The sequence below is a fragment of the Rutilus rutilus genome (genome assembly GCF_951802725.1).
Source record: "Rutilus rutilus genome assembly, chromosome: 20".
Taxonomy (NCBI): Eukaryota; Metazoa; Chordata; class Actinopteri; order Cypriniformes; family Leuciscidae; genus Rutilus; species Rutilus rutilus.
In genome coordinates, this window is record NC_140225.1 from 24036314 (window position 1) to 24061398 (window position 25085).

Consider the following 25085-nt stretch of genomic DNA (forward strand, 5'->3'; position numbering starts at 1 on the left):
ATTACCCTTTGTTCTTTTGAACATAAAATTAGATCAAATAAACACATATTATGGATGGATGGATGGATGGATGGATGAGTGGATAGATAGATTAAAAGATCTATCCACAAGACCATCTATTGAAACTATAACAATTGGGGAAAAACCATGTGTAAGCTCTGTTAATCATTTCACATGCAAATAGGGCATTTATATGAGTCTTAAAGCCATAGAAAAAAACACACAAAAAAAACAGTCTATTTATATCTAAAGGTCACTGAGAGGCTGGAAATGGGCATGATAAACTTCCTTAATAACCTTCCTTAAAGGTGCAATGTGTAATATTTCTGAGGATCTATTGACAGAAATGCAATATAAGATCCATAACTATGTTTTCAGTGGTGTATAAAGAGACAAATTATGCCGTTTGCAATAACAGGGTTTTTCCTGCATTGAACTTGTTTTAGCGCCCGCCAAAGCGAATTTTTGTCCCGCCAAAGTCTAATTTGATCGGTGAGTAATGTAGATGAACTGCTGCGCTTGTGACAGGGCGCATGTTTAACTGAAAGAACGAGCAGAGAGAGAGAGACCCTGTCGCGCGCGCGCTCTCTCTCTCTTCGGAGCCAGGCCAAAGTGTAAACAAGACTTCACCGTCTCCAAACTAAGCGCTGTCTTGCTCTCTCTCCCTCGCACATATTAATCAAAATAAATCGACACGGTGGTAAAAGGTCGGAAGACCAAAGTTTCATGTGGAGCATTCGGAGATTTTTTTTTTTTCTGAATTAACGCTGGGTGTGAATTGTGCTAAATAAGTTGCCTTATCTTCTCTGAAAAGCGTTCCGCACATTCAGCTGACATAAAACAACACTTTAATTAAACGAAAAAAAAACGATCCAGTGATGAAATGCTTTCTGTGTTGACACAAATCTTGGATGTCCATGTCCTAACTGCTGGGATAATCACACAACGCACATGACACGTCCAATTCGCGAACTAATGACTCCTTTGAACCGATTAATTATAATGAATGGTTAAAACAACTGATCTTTCCAACAGTGAACTCAGGAGACGTCTGAATCGGTGTATAACTAATCAGTAACACTTTACAATAAGGTTCTATTTATTACATAAATTACATACAAAGTACAGTTTGCTTACTCAAGCTTTAAAATAAATAAAACCACTTGTTTTTTTGAAAAGCATATGACTACATTTTTCCACACAGTGCTAGCAATAATCGATAAGAGAATCGTTAAAGAATCGGATCGATAAGCAGAATCGTCAGTGGCATTGATATTGATAAAATCTTATCAATTCCCATCCCTAGTAAAGTCAGTGAATAAAAGACTAACACAATGATGAACAAGTAAAAATAACAATCGCAATAACATGTGGTTTTACTGAATAATTAAGTCAATATAATTTAATATAAAATATAATATAAAGAAACCTCATTGCTTGACTTGCTACTCTCTGCTGACTCAGACATCTTCCGATCCTACGTCGGCCACCGTAGCTTCTCCTTCGAGTTTGCAATTTGAGGGATAGACCGTGAGTGACTGGCTGTTTGCAATTCGCAAACCTCACCACTAGATGCCGCTAAAAATTACACACTGCACCTTTAAAGCTGCAGTCCGTATTTTTTCCTCTTTGTCGCCATCTCTGTCTGAAATCTGCAACTGCAGTTATTCGCAGAATTATCAACTTTATGTGGGTTGTGCCACGTCAAACCGTGCAAAGTATACTTTGTTCTCAAAATGTTAATGTTAACAACATCAGCATTGCATGACTACATTTAATGCCCTAAATTATATTATCCTTGTTTTCGCATGGGCCCAGTTGCAGTCTCTTTCTCTTTTTCTGTAGCCGGAAGTCTTTTGCATTTTACAACGAGTGAATCTCCAGTTGTCACTGGTGATTGTCATTTGAACTTTTTTGGATCCGCCATCAAATTGATAAGTTTAATTATATCAAGTGCTGTGTGAAAAGGCTAAAAAATCTCCACCTCCAACATCCTCACACGCAACATAGCCTACTAGCCGAGACTCCTTCTTTATGTGCACGGATGTGACTTAATGACGCAAAGACATGCTCGAATTTCCTACGGAAATCCACCAGTACCACTGGAATTAAAAACATTGTTACAAGCTTACCGTTTGGAATCGAGCTAAGGCAAGCAGAGAGTTTTTAAGAACCTTTCAGTGAACAGTTCTTAAAAACCAAACAAAAAAACCAAACTATATTTTCTCTGAAAATAGGGATTTCAAAAAAGTCTTTGTTAAAGTGTTATATGACAGTATACTTAACAGCTTTAGTAATAGAAAGAACAACAATCCCATTGCGAACAGCATAACCAAATTAAAAATGATGGAGAAATTTTTAAAAGTTAATAATATATAAGAACAATATGTTTTAAATTTACTGCAAAATATGCATATACTACATACTACATTCAGACATTTAAGTATTTTGGTGCTTCATGGGAGTGGGTGGAGCTAACAAGATCTTTTGGCATGTTTCGAATCTCTGATTGGTGTTATTTTCTGCACAGCATCATGGGTTGTGTAGTTTTTCACCACAAATTTAGCTGTTAAACATGATTACTATAAAAAATAAGTGGTAACACTTTAGTTTAGGGTCCAATTCTCACTATTAACTATTTGCTTATTAGCATGCATATTATTAGGATATTGCCTGGTTATTATTAGTAGGCCTACTTATAAAGCACATGTTAATGCCTTATTCTGCATGGCCATATTCTACATCCCAACCAATACCTAAACTTAACAACTACCGTACTAACTATTAATAAGCAGTAATTTGGAGTTTATTGAGGCAAACTTCGTAGTTAATAGTTAGTTAATAGTGAGAATTTGACCCTTATCAAAAGTGTGAGCAAATAAGTCGAAATAATGAAGGCTGACGGCTTTAACAGAAGTAAATATCATCAATTAAAAACCTTGTAAAAGCCTCATATTTCCCTTGAGCTAATTTGCAACAAATAACTATACTCCACATCACATTAAATAACTTTAATAAGACCTCATCCTGCTTAAACTCTAATTTTGATCTGTTAAAAAAAAAAAAAAAAAAAATCACATAGGAGGACTCTGCAGGACTTTTTCCCTCCTTTTCTGAGTTTACTCCGAAAGATCTAGCCCACTTCTGCCTCAATTAGAACACGTCTTCATCTGCTGAGGAGAAAAGAGGCTCCGTTGCTTCTTTGATAGACACAAACTCAACAGAGCAACTAGGGCACAGACGCACTTCCACCCAGCATCAAACAGCAGCTAATCTTCTGTAAGCTCTGTTTACTATAGTAGCTTTCTACACCCAGAATGCTTCTAGTTACCCTTTTAAAGGAGACTATTCTGTGCTGCCATGCCTTTTAGAGAGTCAGGACAGAGTTTATTAAAGATGACTTTTGTGATGTCAAAAGCAAAGAGAGACTTTTAATTAAAGGAGAGGTCAGGAAACATCACATGGCTCTGTGACAGACCCCACTGTGAGTCGCGAGACAGACAGTGAGCACCAACACTTAATCTGTCTTACTTTCACATACAAAAACCGCACTGATGACAGTTTAGACTTCCACTGTGGGTTTTAATGAGTGGGTCATGACCCAAAAATGGGTCACATGTCTGTTTTGATGGGATCAGGAAAAAACAATGTTAAAGGCAAATAATACAATTAAACTTTTATGTAATTCCCTGCATGGAGAAGTTGCATGACCATGACTTTGACCCAAAGAAAATATGACCCAGATTAAATAAAGGTTTACTTGCAATGGCAAAAAAAAAACAAAAAAAACATGGTTTATGAATTAACGGATGCCAAGACCATGAAACCATCAATATATATATATATATATATATTATGTATTGTATGAAAGGAGAAAGTGGCGCGGCCATGCTTTCCACGCGTTTTTAGACGATATGTGAACAGTCCCTAATTCATAATAAACTGAGAATCTATTTGGTTTAAAATCGTTTTTGTTTTGTTTAAAATGGAGGAAAAGCCATTTTCTTAGGAAAGCCATTTGCTGTAAGAGATTAAGGTAAGTGCACTAAAATTTAGGCCTAAGCATTAAATGACTAGGTTGTAAATAGTTGGTTACTTTTAAAATGAAGTATAGTACAGTTTGCACTTTATTATGCTGCTTGCTTGTTGCTACTGTGTGCAATAGTGTAATTATTTTATTTATGCTTAAATATTTATTTTCAGTATTTTCAGCACTGAACTTTTTTTTTTTACTTGTTCTACCTGGGGATATTGGGGATATTCTGGGGATATCTAATTTGATTTTATCAATAAATTCCACTAGAAACAAACCTTGTTGTATTATTTTAATTTAATACTGTGAAGCTGCTTTGATACAATCTGTATTGTGAAAAGCGCTATACAAATATACTTGACTTGACTTGACTTGACTTGACTACCTCACATGTTTTTAATATTTGTCAAATACAGTTTTTTTAAGTTCAATAAATGTTCCTTTTTTAAATTGAGACTTGTAAAAGTCTGGTTTACAATACATATACTCACATGTAACAGAAAGGATAATGAAAGCAGAGAAGGGTACTAATTTCCTAAATGATGATTTGCAATAAAAAAAGTTTTTTTTACATCTACATACCAAAAAACAAAAACACACCTTGCAGCATTCAATTTCCACAGTGTGCACTTTTTATTATATTAACTGATGTCATATGATTTTGTTTGCAGAATTTGAACAAACTGCTGAGTGGGTAAACAGCACACACACACACACACACAGCAAAACAGCTTATGGCTTGATCCTCTTATCTGAGAGGCCAGAACAAATCCTGAAAAGCTAAAAGCTAAAGCTATAGGTTGAGGTCTGGAGTTAACACGACTAGAAAGAGCATGATCAATCATGAAGACAACAGAACACACTCTCACTGCTCTGGATCACAGTCACATGATTCAAACGCATCTTGAAAAGTCTATGAAATTATGTGACAAAGGCATGAACAGCATGTGAGAGAGGCAAAGGTGGGTCATTCTCAGGATCATTCTAATTTGTGTCCCCATGACTTACTACAGGAACAATAACTTCACATGATCTCATAGCTTTAATACATAGCTGTGTTTACTGTGTAATGCAAAAAAAAAAAAAAAAAAAAATTATCATTTCATTCCTTTTAAAATGTTTCACCTTTCATGTGCCTACAGTTCTTGTCATTGAAGAACCTCAAACCTTATACTGTATATGTAATATTATTATATAATGTTCTATCCCACTACATATATACACACACACACACACACACATATATATACCGTATATATTATAAGGATGCTTAACCTTAAGCTAGTATTACATTATAAGATCACGCTTTCATCCGTGCAAATGCTTTTAAACCATTAAAGTGCGATAAGACACAAAAAACAAAAGAGATCAAAGGTGCTGTACTGTACTGTACTCCTGTCTGTGTGACACTGACACACAAGACTCATGCGCACACAATACCACTTCATACAGCGTGCCGGACGCATTGAGTTCTCTTTCATGCAAATATATAATTTAATGTTAGGTGCAACTAATCGTGATTGATTAAAGATAAAATGTGTGATTAATTAGTTATTTTTAAACAATTATATATATATACACACACACACACACACACACATACATATACATATATATATATATATATATATATATATATATATATATATATATATATGATTAAATAAAGGTTTACTTGCAATGGCAAAAAACAAAACAAAAAAACAAACATGGTTTATGAATTAACGGATGCCAAGACCATGAAACCATCAATCAATATATATATATATATATATATATATATATATATATATAGATATATAGATATATATATATATATATATATATATATATATATATATATATATATATATATACACACACATACATGTCAAGAACTATAGGCTTGTGAGAGCAGATGTATCTCTCAAACTTCATTTACACACAATCGTGATTGATTACAGATAAAATGTGTGATTAATTAGTTATTTTTAAACATATATATATATATATATATATATATATATATATATATATATATAGTAGTGGATTTTTTCCTAAAACCCGGATATCTAGTGTCTACAAATCGACACTTAAAGGTGCCATTGCATGGGTTATTTTATTATTTTAGAATGTTTCCTGGGGTGCCCTTATAATGTTAGTATGTTTTTTAGATCAAAATTTGTTATAATTTAGAAATAAAAGGCATTTTTCTTAGCCTGATTTTAGCCTCTGATTTGAACACTCTGTTTGAAGGGGCGTGTCTGCTGTGAGACTTCAGTGTAAACGCCCACTGTTGTGATTGGCTGCTGTGAGACTTCAGTGTAAACGCCCACTGCTGTGATTGGTTGCTGTGAGACTTCAGTGTAAACGCCCACTGCTGTGATTGGCTGCTGTGAGACTACAGTGTAAGCCTGTTGATCACGTGAATGAAGATCTTATCATTGCAACGCAGTTTCTGCACTCTCACTAATGATTTCACCAATGCAAACATGATGTAAGAGCTTCGTTGTGCAGTGTAACAGCGTCATTGATTTCATAACGAGTTTTGGCAAGTGTCCAGATAAACTCGCGCTGTGTGATTGACAGCTTGGGCGACTGGAAAGGGATTGTTCTTTGATCGCTATCTGTATATTAATCACAGTTTAAGTAAGATTATATTCATCCTACTAAGAGAAACGACGTGAAGTTGATCGTTTAGTCACTGGATTGATTTACTGATGCATAAACAGTATTGAACGACTTTGAGAGACAGATTATCTGTCTGAACTTGAACAATTACACATCAGAAATTCACATAACCCACTGGTTCTTCAGAGGCTCGGAAGAAGGAACTAAAAAAATACATTTGTGTTCATTTGTACATCCAAACACTGAGCAACTGCCATGCTTCGCTCGTTTACAAGCCATGATGTCTCTCGAAGAAAAATTATTTGGACGATGATTCGGCTGCGCAGTTCCGCCTGGCCTTGAAGCCTTGAGTTTGAGACTCACTGTATGTCATGTCCATGTACTGAACTCTTGTTATTTAACTATGCCAAGATAAATTCAGTTTCAAATTCTAGGGCACCTTTAATAAATAAAACTGTTGCGTCTACAATCGACACAGAGCTCCTACAATCGACACTTAATAACCTTTATACTCCAGCTCTTTGTGTCTTCCGTCGACAACTGGCCGAGTTTCTAACTAACTTGCTTCCCTAAACTGACCTACTGCGCAGCAGAAATTAACAGACAGACATCAGCAAATGTCATCTAAATGCTTTAATAACGGCCGGGAGAGTCTTCGAGCAGTTCTCAGAGAAACTCTCCCAAGAAGAATCAAGGCCGGAGGATCTCAGACAAATTCCATTGAGACTCCCACCGTAAAACACAGATACAACAGTTTTTATAGAATCGAGAAAACAAAAAGACTAACATGTCACCTTCAATATGATTGGTTCAGTTGGTTCAAAAGCCCCAACCTTTTTCCTCAGTCACTGGCACAAGCAAACTCTGTTTTAATGATGACTTCATTTGTTAATCACAAGATTCTAACAGACTGTCTAGTTTCATTTCCCAAACTATGTCATTAATACATACACACGCACACAGTCAAAGGGGTATGGCAAAAATACAACATCCAAAAACACAGTTAGTTTAATATACAGTTTAAAATTTCTACGACAATATATACATATATATATATACGCACAAAAGTCAATGTCAAGAACTATAGGCTCGTGAGGTGGTTAGACACCTGAAAAACATCGGTGAGAGAGAGTGAGTCAAAGAGCAGATGTATCTCTCAATCTTCATTTACACACAAAGAACAGGGCTTAATAACAGCAGAGCAGAAGATACCAGCCTCCCATCCATTCAATGAGCAGAAAATCATGCTGATTCCCAGCATGCCCTCAAATGTTTCTCTGAACGATTAGAAAAGCAGGAGAAATCTACAGCTAAGAATTTAGAACCATAAAAACAAAGCATGCAGACACTGCTCAAAAAAAAAAAGAAAAAGAAAAAGAAACATGGCAATGGAAAAGGCAGTTTACCACAGTTTTTCCTTTATAAATACAGAAAAAAAGTAGACTAATAGAAAGTAAGAAATACATTTAGTAAGGTCTATACTTAAAAAAAAAATGGAAATGGAAAAATAACACAAAACACACTTTTCAAAATACTTTTCAGACGTTATGATCCAGACATGTTTTGTGAGATTCACTAAGGTTGAATTTGCTTCTGGATTTACATAACATATTTTAGCACATTATTCCTAATGTGTGTCTGTCATAATAAGTACCTAAAGTATGTGACTCAAACCAAGAAATGAAGTGTATACTGGCTATTTGCATTGCTCTGCTTTAGCCCTGCTGTTTCACAGGGGCTTTAGTGCTTTGTGAATGTGAAAATCAGCTCAGATGGATTTAGATTGTGTGACTTACCCAGTCAAGAACTCTCACTTTGATCCTGATAAACTCTTGGCTGCTTAACACAGCGGGTCTGGGATTTCTGTTCTTTGGTTGTGTCTGAGTGGGCAAAATATTTCCTACGAATAAAACAAGCAGCTAAAAGAAATGTGAAATTCAGCTTTTCTGCCTAATAATAAACAGCTTTAAAGAGCACTGACGCTAATAAAACTCACTGGTGTATTTAAACCACAGAATCACTGTGACATTAGACTATCGTGTTTCTTGAGCAAAAAAGGCAAAATGTTGACGTGCTTTTGAATGCTTTTCCTGTTTTGGTGTCTATCTAGCTTTTACTGTCCTATGTCTGAAAGTGACATTGCCTTTTTTCACTTAAGTCTTATGGTCTTTCTATCTTTTTGGTGACTCTTTCTCTCGCAGATTTGCGTGAAGACATCTTCAAAGATTCCTATAAGAAATACAAATCTCAAATAAGATTTCCTTTAAGACCCTAAGAAATCACATTTTGTGGCTTCCAGTCCACATTTATAAGTTTTGTGGTCATATGCTACATATGTACACTTTCTTTCAAAAGTTTATGGACTGTAATATTTTTTTGTTTTTTTGGGGGAAAAGCAATCCTATGCTGCCTAAAGCTGCATTTATTTGATAAAACAAAATAGTAAACCAGTTTATTAATGTATTATTATATTATATATTAATTATATTAATTGTATTATTATATATGTATTAATATTAATACAGCTGAGATATAAATTCGAAATGAACAGCATTACCGTACATAAATAAATACATCTACTTCACTTTTTTCATTAATTAAAGTGAACAATTTAAAAGTCATTATGTCGTGTTTGATCAATTGATGTGTCCTTACTGAATACAAGTATTCATTTCATAAAAAAATAAACCTTTGATCAATTGGAAAATCTAACTTTTGAACAGTATAGTGTACTTCTAAACATTGACATAACTATAAACATTTAACATATACAGTCTCTTCAAGGCATTTTAGGGCAATTGGCACAATAAGGCCCTGTTTACACATGGTATTAAGATGCATTTTGGTCGATCGGATCACAAGTGAACGACTCTAAATATAGATGTAAATAGGCTCTAAAACGTTTTGAGCTTGTCCACTATCGGCCACTTCCAGAGGTAGTCGAAAATGCATTAGACCGGATTGCTTTTGTAGTGTTAGACGCTCCCTGTTTTCAATCAGCCGCAAAAGACACCCTACTCTCCACCTACTGACCAACAGTAATGCGTAAACATCATGGGAAGCGAACTACAGCCAGATGGGATTTAAATTTTGTCAGCTGGAGACCCAAGTATGGTTTGAATACGAAAAACGTACCAACCACAATGTTATGCAAGCAAGCGCTTCTGTTTCTCCCCTCACTGTACTGCAATGTTTTCTCACCGATGAATGACACATGATGTAATCCAATAACGTTGTCTCTGGTCGTCTCTATTCTGGTCTGTGTGTGTTCATGTGTTGTGGAGGAGGCGTGGCTTTGGACGCCGATATGCAAAGAGGGTGGGATTGTATGCTTTTAATGCTAGCAGGCTAAAGTTAGCATTTCCCAGGTAACCTATTGCACCTTTAATCCTTAAAGGTGCAGTCTGTAAGAATGATAACTAGTGGTCAAAATAGGTACTGCACTCCAATTTAAAATATCGGAGATCGTTGTTTCTCCCGCCCCCTCCTCCTCAGACCGGACGGCGTTCACTCGAGTTGCCAGTTTGAGCACACGCAACAGCAATGAGCGCAATGGACAATGGAAATTGGCAAATTGGCAACATGCAGTATCACAGAGCAAAATAATAACAAACATTACAGCCTGGAAACGCATATTTCAAAGTAAAATAACTGGCTGTAGAAGTGTTTTTCAGAGAAACGAGTATGTGAACTGTTTCCTCATTATATGCAAACATATTATGATTTGTATGCTTTAGTAGAGTGAAAAAGTTACATACAGCACCTTTAAATAAAACGCAATTTTGTACACAGCCAAACATCACTCCTGCCATTACATTGACCGCCAGTCAAACTCCTGTCCTGTCCAGAAGCAATGATTTCTGTCAGTGTGTTGTTTCTTGATGGCTGATGAGTTCCTCCCTCCCCTGTTGTCTCAGACAACATCTCCATCTGGTTCGGGCATCTGAGGCATCTTCCTGATGCTCTGTGTCAATATCTTGAGCTCTCATGTGGTGCTTAAATACTCGGGCAACAGCTCTTCTGCTAGAGGGAGACTTTTAGACACGGCCAATCCAGTGAAGAGTCTGAGCAGCATGTACAGCGTTATCAGAGCAGTTCACAAAAAAACAACAACAACTGTTTATTCTAAGCTCGTGCTGCAGTTTTGTCGTGTGCTTTATAAATGCTTCAGTTCTTTTAAGTCTGGTAGGTTTTATCATTCATCAGATAGAAAAAATCATTCTGAAAGTGATTCCAACGATATCGTTTCTCTGTGCCGTTATCATTATTGTTGTGGTGTGCTATTCTTTTTTTTTTTTTTTACCATATCTTTGTCATAGTTATCATCCTTGGTGTGAACGTACCTTTATAAAGTAGGTTTGTGACAACGGTAAAATGAGTGAACGGATTTACCACTGTCTTAAAGGGTCACTTTAACTTAAAAATGAAAACTGAGACACCAAATCTGCATTGTAAAATTTAATCAGTAAACTTTACTTAAAAAAGCATTCAAACCGATTGTCTTTGTCGTTTTAGGAAATCAACATCAATTTATGAAGTGAAGTTCTCTCCAAATTTTCAGTTGTGTTGTCTCACTTTGGAGCCCCAATACGTCAGTATCGACATAACGTTGAATGTGAACAACTGTTAGGTTTTACAATGTGTCAAAGTTATGTAGATTTGAAAGGTTAACTGAGGCGAAGAAATTATTTGAAGGTGAACTATAATAAAAATTTCATTGAAATGCTGATTTGAATATTTCTGTAAGCATCCTTTGAGCAGAAAACCTAGCGCTCTAATCAAAGCGTGTCTGTCCTGAAGCAACCTAACAATCATTAAACTACCAAAAATCACAAACCTCTAGAGTCGACACACGTCAGAATCCACTGCAGAGGGAGGAATAGGATTTTCTGTGTATGTCTACACTTTCACAAAGGCTAACTAATTCTCTTTGTTTTTTGACACAAAGAACAGTTTATGCAGAAGATGTGATGCCTTGATTAAACCCCTTTCATTTCATAATTTCATGATAAATATAAACAATGAGTATTTTATTTTTTTGCTGCCACTGATTGCCTGATTTCTAGCTTTGTATTTACATTATCCTTCAATGTATTTATATGTGTATTTTTTTTTTTATAGATTAACTCTTTCCTCGCCATTGACAAAATTTTCCGTCATTTATGAGACAACCTTGGGTAAAAATAATAATGAAAAAAAAAATGCTCAGATGAATGTTAAAAAAACAATTAGAGCAGTCAAGTTAAGGCAGCAAACCAGTGATTATTTATTTATTAGTTTTTTTTTTTTTTTCTTAATAGGGCCATTGTACCATATCCCATATCCCATATCCCAACTTTCTTTTCTTTGGATTATTTTTTCAGGGAATCCCAGTGTCCTCTAATACCTAATGCCCGTCTTTCTACCTAATCTGCTGAGAGCCCATCTCTGAAATCTTTATAGGTTAAGCATTTTATCACAGACTCAGGAAATTGGAACATTTCACTGAAACAGTTATCAAGTGCCATCCATTGCCATAAGAGGAGGCACGACCTGCAGCTCCTCTGACACCCGTTGAACAAAACATCACCCAAGATGTGAAGGGACTGCAAACTCTTCTGTAGTCAGCCAACACATCCCGTAATCAGATCAAGAGGATATTCCCGCCGTTATCAGGATACATCTAACAGATCGCTGCTCTCAGTGACAGAGGATTAAATAGAAATTTCAGGCCAGGCCCGAGCCAAAAGTGCAATTGCCATGATTCCTTCCCAAATCTATTCCTTTAAGTGACCTTAGAAAAATCTTTCCAGATGTTTCTCCCAAAATTCCTTTGTTGATATAATAGAAACCAATGAGTCAACTGATGAAATAAGAAAGACACTAAACCCCATTCTCTGAACTAAATTCTCAATAGCCTAAACCAATTTGTTGAATAAATCATTATTTCTGCAAAACCTTGAACAAGTTTAGGCAGTTAGACACATCTCATGAAATCTTTTTGCAAAACTCTTAACACATTCGCACTCACTAAAACACGTATTATACTTTGATACATTTGCATAGCAAAACACTAAACACAAGAGGCAAAAGTTAAACACAACTAAAACAAAGTTGTCATCGTTTACACACAATGACTTAAACTTGTTCACACTTATTTCTAGTGATTTGATCAATCCAACTGTGCAAAATAAGGCAGTTTAACTTGCACAGCTGCACTGAATGTTGATACCAACTATATATGGAAACAGTCTGAGAGGGAGAAGAGAAAGAGTACATATAAGAGGTGGTGGATGAGGAGGAAGAGGATGAGGACGAGAAAGAGCAAGGTGTGGACTGTTATCAAGGCTGGATCTGTCAGACTAGAGGGTTTTTCAAGAGACGACATTGCCTGTGATGTGGACAAAGTCCTCAGGCCAGAGCCAATAGGAAGACATGATGCTAAAGCAGAATCAATCTCTCATTGACCTTGATTTTGTATGTGCACAACTTACAGTATTTGAGTGTACCGTAACATGCATTTCATTTATAATTTTATTTTACCGTTTTGGCTTTTGCAGTTGGACTGCAGTATTTTTACAGTGTGCAAGTGCTGAATATACAGACATTCAGTAGCCTACCATTTGTTTGTTTTTTCAACTGCTTACACACAAAATCCTTACTTGTCACACAATTTCTTAAACCTGACACTCAAACACCAGAACCGCACACCAAATCTGCAAAACCATACACTAATTATCTGCCTTCGACTCAGTTTTCAATTTCATAAAACACTTTTTGCAAACCACATCACACAATTCTCTATGTAACACAAAAATCGAACAGAATCTTGATTTCCTTTTTCAAACACAACCTATCAAAATGCCACACTAATTCATCAGTGCCTCACACTTACTCCTCACATGTGCAAACACTCATTGCTTTACTTAACACCACCCAATCATGGCTTTAGAATAGGTCCTATAAATAGGCCAAAGGTCAAGTCACAGGTTTCTCGGACTGTGTAATACTGTATTCACAACCACAAATGCTTACAGTAAAAAAAAAAAATTGTTTGGTTTCAATCTTGCTTTCGTGTTTACCGTGAATTTATCAACATATCTCTGCCAATTACGTTCAATCTTGTACAGAGATATACATAGAGTTCATGAAAGAAAATCAGTATTGTTTACTGTATACAATATATATATATATATATTTTTTTTCTGTAATGTTCTGAATGCTGTGTTCGCTGAATGAATGATCTGTAGTGCTTATATTATAGCATTGTTTGATTTTAAATACAGGTGAAATGGTTTTGAAGCGATTGTTTGACTTTGCCAGAAAAGTCAAGGGTTTTGTGAGTTTAGTTTGAAAATTTGGATTTGGAAGGATTCAAGAAATGTGTCTTAGCAATTGTGAAAAAATGTAATACACATTTTAGATGTTTATGGTTCTCTAGAAACTATGGAAACTTATTATAAAAAAAGGGAATTGCGACTTTTTATCTCACAATTCCAAGTTTCTTATACAAAAAAGTCAGAAAAATTTGATTCAAAATTGCAATTGTAATACAAAAAGACAGAGTTGTGAGATATAAACAACGGCGAGTAATAAAGTCGCAAATGCGAGATAAAAATTTGCAATAAGGGTTGACAGTAGTCGGTACCAATACAGCACAGTATAATTCTGTAGTTCCCTGGTAAACGCTATAGGGAACAAATACCCACTCCACCATGCTGAGGGAATGCCTGTCTCATTGATGATGGCATTCCCCATAACGTTGATCCAGATGCAGTGTCTCATTCCACTTCGAAAGGGAACTGCAGTGTTATTTTACATTTTAAGTCCCCCTGTGGTGAAAATCCAGCTTTTAATGTTGTTTATAAGTCTATGTGGTGTTTTTAACATGCTTTAAGACAAACCATGTGCAAATTCATATGTCAACACCATTGCTGAGTATTTTCTCCTTAAAACTCCAGTGAACCAAAGACTTTGAAATCGCTGGTGTTTCTGGCGTCACAAACTACCTTGTAACCAATCAGGTCAACGTGTGATCGTCAATGGGTGGATCTCTGAGCTGGTGAGTGAGTGAGTGGAGGCGGGGCTAATATGCATATTCATAGAAATACAAATGAGGCAAGGGAGTTACATTCAAGCTATTTTAAGGCAAGGAGAAGGACATTTAAAAAAAATATGTGATCAAAGATTTAAGATATACAAATATTGACTTAAATTACATCGTTCAATTTCTGTACATAATCTACATCTACTGTTAGATCTACCTGAAAAGCAGTTTATTTAATTTGCATCTTTGTTCTGTTCTTTTGTTTATTTGTGCTATTGCTTGCAGTTTGACAATTTGTTCTTATTTTACTAAAGACTGTCTACTTGACTTTAATAGTGTTTGAAATTTATATTTTATATTTGTACTGTATTTATGTAGAATATTTTCATTTGCATTGTTCTTGTATTCCATGTAAAAAGTCTGGTGAGTAAAATAAAAAATGTACTAGCCAATGCGACTGCAATGTGTCAGTAGAGGGTTGAATTGTGAGAAATAGAGTTAAAAATTGCAAGATATAAACACATAATCACCTTTTCTTTTCTTTTTTTCTGTGGCGGAAACAAGCTTCAATAAGAAACAACTTGCTAGATTAATTTAAAAATCAGCTGATGCCATTTGTTATAAATAATATTTTATTTTATTTGGCATTCATCAAGTTTGAATTTAAATCAAAAATCAAATGAGATGTTGTTTTTGAAGTATCCTTTAATTTGTTAATTATGTAATTAACTGGATTATCCCCCCAAAAAATCATGACTTCATGATTATTTAATATAGAAACCGTTTTTGTTGAATTTCAAGTAAAAAGAACAATAGTGTGATATAAAATTACTCACACTGTACCATGAAATAAGATTGTGGTCATAACACCCATCCCTACTCTCCAGCTAGGAGACCAAATCAAACTCCAACAACACTTTTGAAGGGAGAGAGATGATGTTACTAAGAAATAAAAATGAATAGATCAACAGACAAAGTGAAAATGAAAAGAGCCTAATATCACAAAGCTCGGCATCACACCAGCTCCCAGCGTGCACTGAGATAGAGAATCAAAGACAGACAGGTATACAGCAGAATGACAAAAGTGGAGACGTAGGTGATAAACAGATAAGAGCGACTATAATAATATAACCACACCAGTATAACACCAAGTACAAAAAAGAGAGGAAGAGATGGGCAGAACAAGAGACAAATAGAAGGAGGGAAAAAATTGATTTGATACACTCTCTGCACAGATGATGGGAGACTGGACCTCGAAAAGCACTCTCTGGTCACTGTGGTGATGAGAGGACAGTAGGAGACAAGGTTTTTGTTCCTCTGATATGCTGCACAGACAGTGAACGCGACTGAACTAAATCCACCCACAACACCACAAGAAAACCATTACTGACAAGCTGCAAGTGCTTATTTTACAGCACAACCACATCAAATTTACAATTATCTTAGCTTTTTCCATTACACACCTATATTTCTGTTAAGTTTGGATGTGTATTTAAGCACCATAGGGTGTCTGTCAGAGCACATGACTAACTTGCCTGAATTCAATTTGCATTTAAATATTTTGGAGTGGTACACAACTTTAGAAAGCTCTAGCCACTGAAGACATCAACTAGACTATAAGCTTCCATGAGTTTCTTTCTGTTGAGTTTGAATACTTACAGATAATTTGTCATATAAACTGACTCGTCATTCTTTTTTTCTAAGATACCTCAGGTTGGCCAAATTCAAAAGAAGCACTGCATACAGACTATACCACTCAAAAGTAAAAAACAAATATATATATATATATATATATAAAAATTAATCTGACTTTTATTTAGCAAGGATCCATTAAATTGATCAAAAGTGACAGTACAGACTCTTACATTGTAAAACTATTTATATTTCAAATAAACTGTTCTTTTGATATTTCAAGTCATCAAAGAATCTTGCGGTGGAAAAAATGTCATGGTTTCCACAATAATATAAGCAGGTTTCAACATTGATATAATAGGAATTTGTTTTTCTTCATCACCAAATCAGAATATTAGAATGACTTCTGAAGGATCATGTGACACTAAAGACTGGAGTAATAATGCTGAAAATTAAGTTTTGCCATCACAGAAATAAATTACATTTTACAATAGATTAAAATAGACTGAATAGATATTTAACTGTAACAAATATTTCACAATATTACAGTTTTTTATATTTTCAATTAAATAAATGCAGCCTTAATGAACATAAGAGACTTCTTCCAACAACATTAAAATTGTTTACAAAAACTCCAAAAAAATCTATATATTTGTTAGAATTTAATTTAATCTTTGAAATTGTTCCATCTAATACAAATAGGGTACAACAGGGCTAAAGGAACACCTTAACAAAAATGTGTATGATTGCAGAAAATATATACATGATTGTATTGAATATTGATGGAGCAACGCATTTTGTGTGAAAATAAATCATAAACGTTATTTGTTTTGTTGAAAAATCGTACAAATGCAGAGTTTCCAAAAGTCTCTGTTCTCGAGTCAAAAACTCTGTAGTAATGTGGATGCCAGGCGTATCCGTAGCAAAATGTATGCGTTTTAAAACAAAAACATACTGGTAGACGCCCAATTTAATATAGCCCTATGGTATTTACCATCTGAATCTAACCAAATACAAAAGTCAGCCAGTTGTTTATTATCATGTTAATTATTGTGCCTTTCGCCCCAACAGCAGGGGTGCTTTTTACCCCAAATACCATAGTTTTACATATTCTTCAATTCTGTCATGACAACTCTCGTGAGATTGGTATGGTAAAAGAGATTGGCATGGTAATGGATATGGCAATGTTTATGTATTTGGTATTGGCGGAATAGATCTGCAACATTCAGTTGCTGGTGTGTTCACACTGCACGATGGATCAGCGGCAGGGGGTTTCACACTGCATGACTTTACAAAAGAAAGAATCGCCGACAACTTCTGTCTGGTCCGCAAACTACGTTTCACAACCAAACACACGCGAGAAGTGATAAGGAAATAACGCAAGACCACGCATGCGTGAGACCAGAGCTCTTGCAAGACTGAAATTGTTATTAAAAATGACAGCCTGCAAGAAGATTGCGATCCAAATTGTCTGTGCGCTGATTTGCAGCAAAAAGGAGAAAAAGAAACAGTTTATGCAGGAGGAAATGGTTAGGAAGACGAGGGGAGCAAGGACTGTGTGTTCTGCAAAGAGAGTTGTGGGTAAATAAATAATTTTGCAATGTGCTGCTGTTGCTGCTGGTCAAGCAAATGTTTGTGCTTTGTTTCTGTTTGATATAATTGTAAATATATCTATTAAAATACTGATATTCTGGTCTATAACTCCTCCCCGAACTCCCCGCTGCTCTGTATCTTGCTCTCTCATTGGCTGTCGGTCATCGCTGATGTAGTTTTCAGTCAGAACACTTTTCACACAGCAGGATTTTGAATCGCCGACAGGTCCAGATATTTAGCATGCCAAATATCTCACGGGCGTCTGCGACTCGTCGGCGATTCTCTCAGATCGCGTCTTTGCTCATTCAAACTGCGTGATTGTCACTCGCGTGAACGAGCACCGATTTGCCTGTGATTTCGGGCATTTGTCTGCGATTTCTCAAAACCTGTCGGCGAGCCAAAATCGGGGCTAAAATCGTGCAGTCTGAACTCGGCTTAAGACATGCTGCTGCTGCTGCACATGTAACATACATGAATAAACCCCCATGGCAGATCTATACAGGTGGAGGGTTTCTGAAAGCGCGCTGCAGACTGCTAACAGCAACACTACCTGTATTTGTTTGAAAGTTGAGCCGCAGCTCATTGGCTGCTGATTCACCAACAACCAATCAGCTGTTTGGTATCACCAGAAATGAAAGCTTTAGCGTAAGTTCTGCCAGGAAGACTCAATCAGTGCGTCAAATATTACCTCGCTTCTAACCAATCATGTGTTAACACTTGCAGTATAAAAGATTGGTACTTACATTTGTCTGAGCTGCCAATTACCTCCATCCTCCCCAACCACCACCAAGATGGTACCTTCCCCTTCATCCTCCCCACCACCACCAGGATGGTCCCTTCCTTTACCTCTAGGGGGTCGGCTGCGCCCCTGCCTTCGTCTTCAGGCAGGATATGCAGCTTCCGCTACCCTCGCATTGCGCGCTAAGGATGGGGCCAACGCCATAGAAACTTTATAAATTTATGCTTGCTGGGCTGTTAATAAATATACGCTTGTTATATCAATTTATCTCCCGAGTCTTTCTGGTAGAACTAGGTTTTATTGAAAAACTGTAACTTTAATTACCGTAAACAAAACTGAAAAACATTTACAAGACATTTGTCTCAAAATGAAGTCAACAATTTTGTCGACTCTCGTTTGCTACATAAATTTACAACATTTAAAAAACATAAAAAATTAGATCAAATTAGCGCAGAATCAGCTTTGTTGTTGCTGTCCACAATCACGTCAAGGATATCTAATTTCCACAAGCATAGTCACACAACATTTTTTGGTTGGGAAGTTCATTCTGGACTCGATCCGTTGAGGAGTAATTATTCTCGGCTCCCAGAAGGCCGAGCCAATCAAATTGCCAGGGCGGGCTTTAATCGATGATGGACAGATGATCTGCGGTTACGTAATCACCCACGTCATCAAGAGCGCTTGGGTTGAATTTTTCAACAAAGATGACTGCAGCTGGAGAATTGAGATGTTTAGATATCGCGTCTGTTATAAAATAAATCGACAGCGCATTCATTTTAAAAGACGAACAGAGAACCGCAATCAAGGCATTTGTCGATCGGAAAGATGTGTTTGCCGTCCTTCCTACGGGATTCGGCAAAAGTTTAATTTATCAGCTGGCTCCGATGGTCGATAAGAAAATGGGACGCAATGAAAACCCTGTGGTCATTGTGGTTTCTCCTTTGGTCGCACTCATAGAGTACTTTATTATTACTTTACTCATACTTTACTACTTCTTCCAGCGTGCGTGCAGTTGAGCTCTGTTGACAACTATGTTGTCACTTACTGCGTTGCTCTGATTGGTTGTAGGTCTATCCAATTGAGTGCAGAGTTGTTGTTTTTTCCTGGTTCGGTTAAGACAAGCCTCATAATCAAAGTCCTATGGAGCAGTATCAGACTCACATTCTGCCTAGAATATGAGTATGACGAAGTCAGGCTAGGTTTATAGGAGAATAAAGTCAAATGAGCCTTTTAACTCAGTGGTCCTTTAACCCCGTTGTACCCAACTACAAATTGACCATTGAAGGAATTTTCTGTCATTTCTGACACAACTCTTCCCCACCATTGCCGGAATCCGTTGTACACTGTTACACGGCTGGGGGCACTATTACTATTACTCATCTTCTGAAAGAGTACAGTATCTCCGGATCAAAGCACAGGTGAAAAAGAAGCAGAAACAAGCGATAGAAGCATTACGTGATCATCAAACATTAACCAGCATAAGAATCAAAATAGTCTAACGTTACTAAATGAAATATCGCACCACTGCAACAGCCATGAAATTAACCACCTTCAACCACAACACATAATCAGAAATACTCTGGTATAAAATATGGACTACTCTAGGTTAGCGAAATAACATATTTTTAAAACTTTAATTACGAATAAAATTTACTTTTATTTAGTAGGCCAGAATTATATTATAACTGGCTTTGATATAGCTGTCAGCACATACAAATAAATAAAATAAATAAACAAATAAAATCCGCAGAAATCAATTCAAGATATTTTTAAAACAAAACCACATTATTCCAGAAGACTGTAAGGGGAAATAAATTGGGTGGAGTAGCAATGCAGGACTAAAGTACTGGAGATATTTAGTCACATTGCAACACACCATACGCTTCAGGTGTAGATACAGTGTTAGCAGGCATATACAGCAAGGCAGCTCACTAGCATTGAATAGATCCTTTCCAGGAGCAGCTCAGTGTAATTATGGTCAGTGTTTTTTTTGTTTTTTTTTAATAACAGCCCGCCGCTTCATTCTGATAGCATGAGACTTGAGAAAAGTATCCTCCTCCTTCTCAATTAGATAGAGAAGACTGACTCCAGTCACAAAGTGCACCTGCAGGCTGACTTTAATGGCTCACCTAGCAGCAGATATCCAGCAGAGTTTAATTACAGTGACAAGATGAAATAGGTGGAGTTGATACCCAGCTCGTCCCTTGAGATGGAGACCCAGATTTCTCCATCCTTTTAAATGGTATGTACATACTCTGAAATGTGATCAAGGTACAGACAAACAGAAAGACATATAGGCACCCAGAAAGACAGCAGACATGGACAGGAGCCAAAGAAAGTGGATCTGTTCCAATCTCTACTGCACTATCAATTTCTATGAAGTCTCCTACTTTCTAAGAAGTGTCTACTTTGAAAGAATAGCTTGCAAAAACAAAAGCTGCTTATTATATCAAGTAGATCAACTAGTCGAAGCTGTAATAAATAAATAATGTAAGACATTACAGTATTTTTACGTTAGTAGTGCCCTCATTTGAAGTTAGTTGCTTTTCAACATTTCTTCTAAGGCAGCATACTAAACAAAATGGCACCTTACGGACTGATTTGAAACACTGTAGTCAGCATCTCCGTTTAATCACAACACACATTTAGCATTCTTCACATGAACAGTGGGCTACACAAGCACTAATGCTCACAGTTGCAATAGTCAGATATTAGCATGCTGCTACGCTAATGACTCAATAATCTAAAGACCTTTTCACATAACCTGTGTCAAGTTTCTTCATTTTATGACCATGGGCGTCAGATTGGTTTGAAATGTGCTGGGGACAGAGACGCATTCGGAAGTGCATTTTCAGAAGTGCTGGGTACAATGACGCATAAATCAATTTTCTCTTTCGCGCAGGTCATGTTTTGAAAGACGATGTCCTGTAGCTTACTAATGTAAATAAATAAAAATGTATACAAAAATGCGATGATGTCCGACTCGTTTTATGAAGAAGAAAGCCTTAAGTTTTCAAAAAGCATTAGACATATGACCCACTATTCTGCTTCAAAAGTACCATGTTGACAATGACATGACGTGGTTTGATGTACCTAAACAATGATTACCAAATTTCTCTCTCATATTGCTCCTCATAACCACTGAAAAGGGTCCAAAAATTATGGGCGTTTCTGCTTCATTGAGGCTTGTAGGAAAAAGCTTAACGGTTTAATGTAGGCTACCTAAACAACGATCAGTGATCACCAAATTTCTGGTTAGATTTTTTGACAGTTTTAAGTGGTTATGATGAGCAATAATATGCATAATAATATGTAAATGAGTAATAATATGTAACACTTAATACCAAAAAAGTGGTGGGTACAAAATACGCGTACCCACCGTCCCCACCGAAATCGACGCCTATGTGTATGACACACACTCTATTAAAACGAATTTGCTACAACTACCGAGTTACCTCAGATATTGGCTGTCACCCCAGTCAAGCTATTTCTAAGCTATTTCAGCTTTAACCCTGTTTGATGCTGACCTGACATTTTATGACTATTCTAAATTTGCCCGTACATTTGTGGCTGTCACACTTAATTTTACTACACTGATGCTGTATTTAAGAGCACAAAGAGAAAAAAAGGCTGATTCATTGTTCATAATTTCCTTTTATTCATCTATATTTACCTTATTTGTTTTATTTTTAATACTTTCACATCCTTTGTCTGCTGTCATCTGACCTTAGTTTGGCTCGCCTTTCTTACATCTTGTAATTGTCAACATTAAGATTTCACATCGCTTTAATAATACAATAAAAAACAACAACATAACAGGTCTCTTTTTCCCTTTCTGTGATGCATCAAAACCACAGGCATTTCTTTCTTTCTTTTTTTTTTGCACATTTCCCACTTTGTTGCTAAACAGAAAAACCTGCCCTTTTGTGGAACTTGAACATTTTTGGAGTAGACAAAACAGTGCATAATGTTTACGGTGAAGAGTTACGCTTACATGTCATGTGTAAGGGCCTTAAAGGTGAAGTATGTACGATTTTTTTAATTTTACACAAAAAATACATTGCTAACATAGTCAATGAGTGAAATAGTTACTTTTTAACCAGATTGAATTTTATTTTATTTTGGTTTTTGGTTGGGGGGGCATCTTAAGTCTTTGTCAAATCTCTATTATACTGTGCCTTGTTTACAAAACAAAATTCTCCGAACAAACATATAATCCTCCGACACAATCCGGGATGTCATTAAATTCAACCACCCCTAACCAGCCAAAATGCTTGGCAAAAGTGCTTACGACCGCGGTCATAATGGACCAACTACCGGCGGTGGTGCGAAGGTTGGGGGGTTGTTTTGAAATAAAAAAATTATAATAAACGAGGCTCAAACATCCATTTCGTAACAGACATGCGTGTTTATTTGAGCAATTCCGTCAAAAAAACAACACACTAAAGCCTGTAAAGCATTACATAAATATCAGTAAATAATGGTAACATAAATAATATAATAAAGTTAAATATAAAAAAAAAACATTTGTTTTATATTTCCACACAAAGATGCGTGATATAGCCTACCACTCTGCGAGAGAGAGATCAGGGATGTGGGACACGAGCAGTAAAGAGACCATCGATCTCTTTTCTGATATCTTCATGTTTTCTACTTGTTGTAAAAGGTCTGAAGAGCGAATTTTATCTTCCACAAGGGCAAGGCATTTAGGCTGTTTGATTTTGCGCTGCCAGAGAAAGCGAAACTAAAAATCACCCGCGTGTGTGAAAAGCGCTTTACAAATAAACTTGACGCGCCTTACCATGTCTAATAACAAGCACAAACTGTGTTAAAAAGAATTTGACATGCAAGTAAAAACGTTTTTCTACTTTACCACAGTAAAGAATGCGAATACAATAGGCCTAATTAAAAGCGAACCAAGGAAGAATCATGCCCTTCGAAAATGGGTGAGACGTGAGTAAAGATTTGGGAAAAGACACAAGAGATTTCATGTCCAGGTGAATAACTAATGGAATCTCGTTAAATTCGCTGATAATCGGGTGACCAGATCGCAAACCAGAACACAAAGCCGACAAAGCTTAAATTTATGGGCTCACGCACAACTCTCTCATTCGTCACAAATCCAAATGTTTCCACTTTTTGCAGTGTATGTCTACATCAGACACAAGCTACACTGCGCAAATCTAAATGACTAACATTATAATTAATAAAGCTGTGTACACTGGAAGTACTTGTCTGCGACTGCTGTAAGAAACTGCATCATGTCAATTCTGCGGTGAATGGCAGAATTACAACTGCCAACCGTTATACACAATTTCATCACCTAGCCCCACACATAACATCCTCACTACACTCTTTAAATCATACAAAAATCCATAACAATAAATGCTGCATGAACAGACAAGGATATCTGAAAATGTCAACTATAGACGCCCACCAATCTTTTATCCTCAACTGCTAATCTGAACAGTCTGACAATAGCCACAATTTATGTGCCTCTATTTCCACTCAGCCTCACAGCATTTCCAGCAACGTTTTGAGATTTTTATTACGGTTGTCAGTTTGTCTTTGGCAGACGTGACGGTTTAATTCATACATCATCAGATGCTCAGTTTGGAGAGCTGTATCTGGCTGCTTCGGTGAAGGTGAAGGTGTGCAGAGAAGATGCAGAGACCGATTTGTGAGACGCTGCCACACAGATATAGAGATACGATTATCTCTCTGACTTCGCTCAGAGCATAAACGCTGGGCTGTAACATCCCATTTCACCATCCAGGAACAAAATGGAAAGTTAAGGTCCTGGTGCAAGGTTTATTTTGTAAAAGTGGTAAATAAAATCCCTCATGCTAGTGACAGGGAATGAATGATGGACTGAACTATGAGTCTCACCCTCGGTGTTTTGAGCCAAGATTTGGGTGATGATAACGAGCAAGCCAAACGCCAAACCCAGACAGCCCGATCGCCACCAGCTCCTCCTCATCTTCAGTTACTGCCTACTGCCAACCCACCTGTGGAAAAACAGACAGAGATGGTTTCATTTTATAGGTCCAAAAGACCAATATATTGCCGTAAACCATGCAGCACTTGACGAATTAACAGAACTATATATATATATAAAACTTAGTTTAAAAATCAACAGATAACAGAAAATTGTGATGCTGCATCCAAACTGATAGGTTACTTAGAGAAGATTTAAACTGTATTTTATGTATATATTGATATAATATAATATCATCCACCCTGCTTTCTAGATCATACTGGTCAAACACTTCAAGACACCAGTGAATACCCAACATGCACACGCACACACACACACTGGTTTCCATGTTTTACGGGGACTTTTCATAGGTGTAATGGTTTTTATACTTGTGCAAATTCTATCCTACTACACTAACCCTACCCATACCCATCACAGAAAACTTTCCACATTTTTAGATGTTAAAAACAGCTTA

The 25085-nt window shown here is 36.5% G+C and overlaps 1 protein-coding gene across 1 annotated transcript in view; it reads right to left on the reverse strand.

Moving 5' to 3' along the window:
- Positions 1 to 25085, reverse strand: part of pcdh15a (protocadherin-related 15a) — a 254858-nt gene that overhangs the window by 207813 nt on the left and 21960 nt on the right. The window contains 1 exon segment of the mRNA XM_084392191.1: positions 24523 to 24641. Within this exon segment, the coding sequence (XP_084248317.1) occupies positions 24523 to 24613 (91 nt within the window). The 5' untranslated portion in view covers positions 24614 to 24641.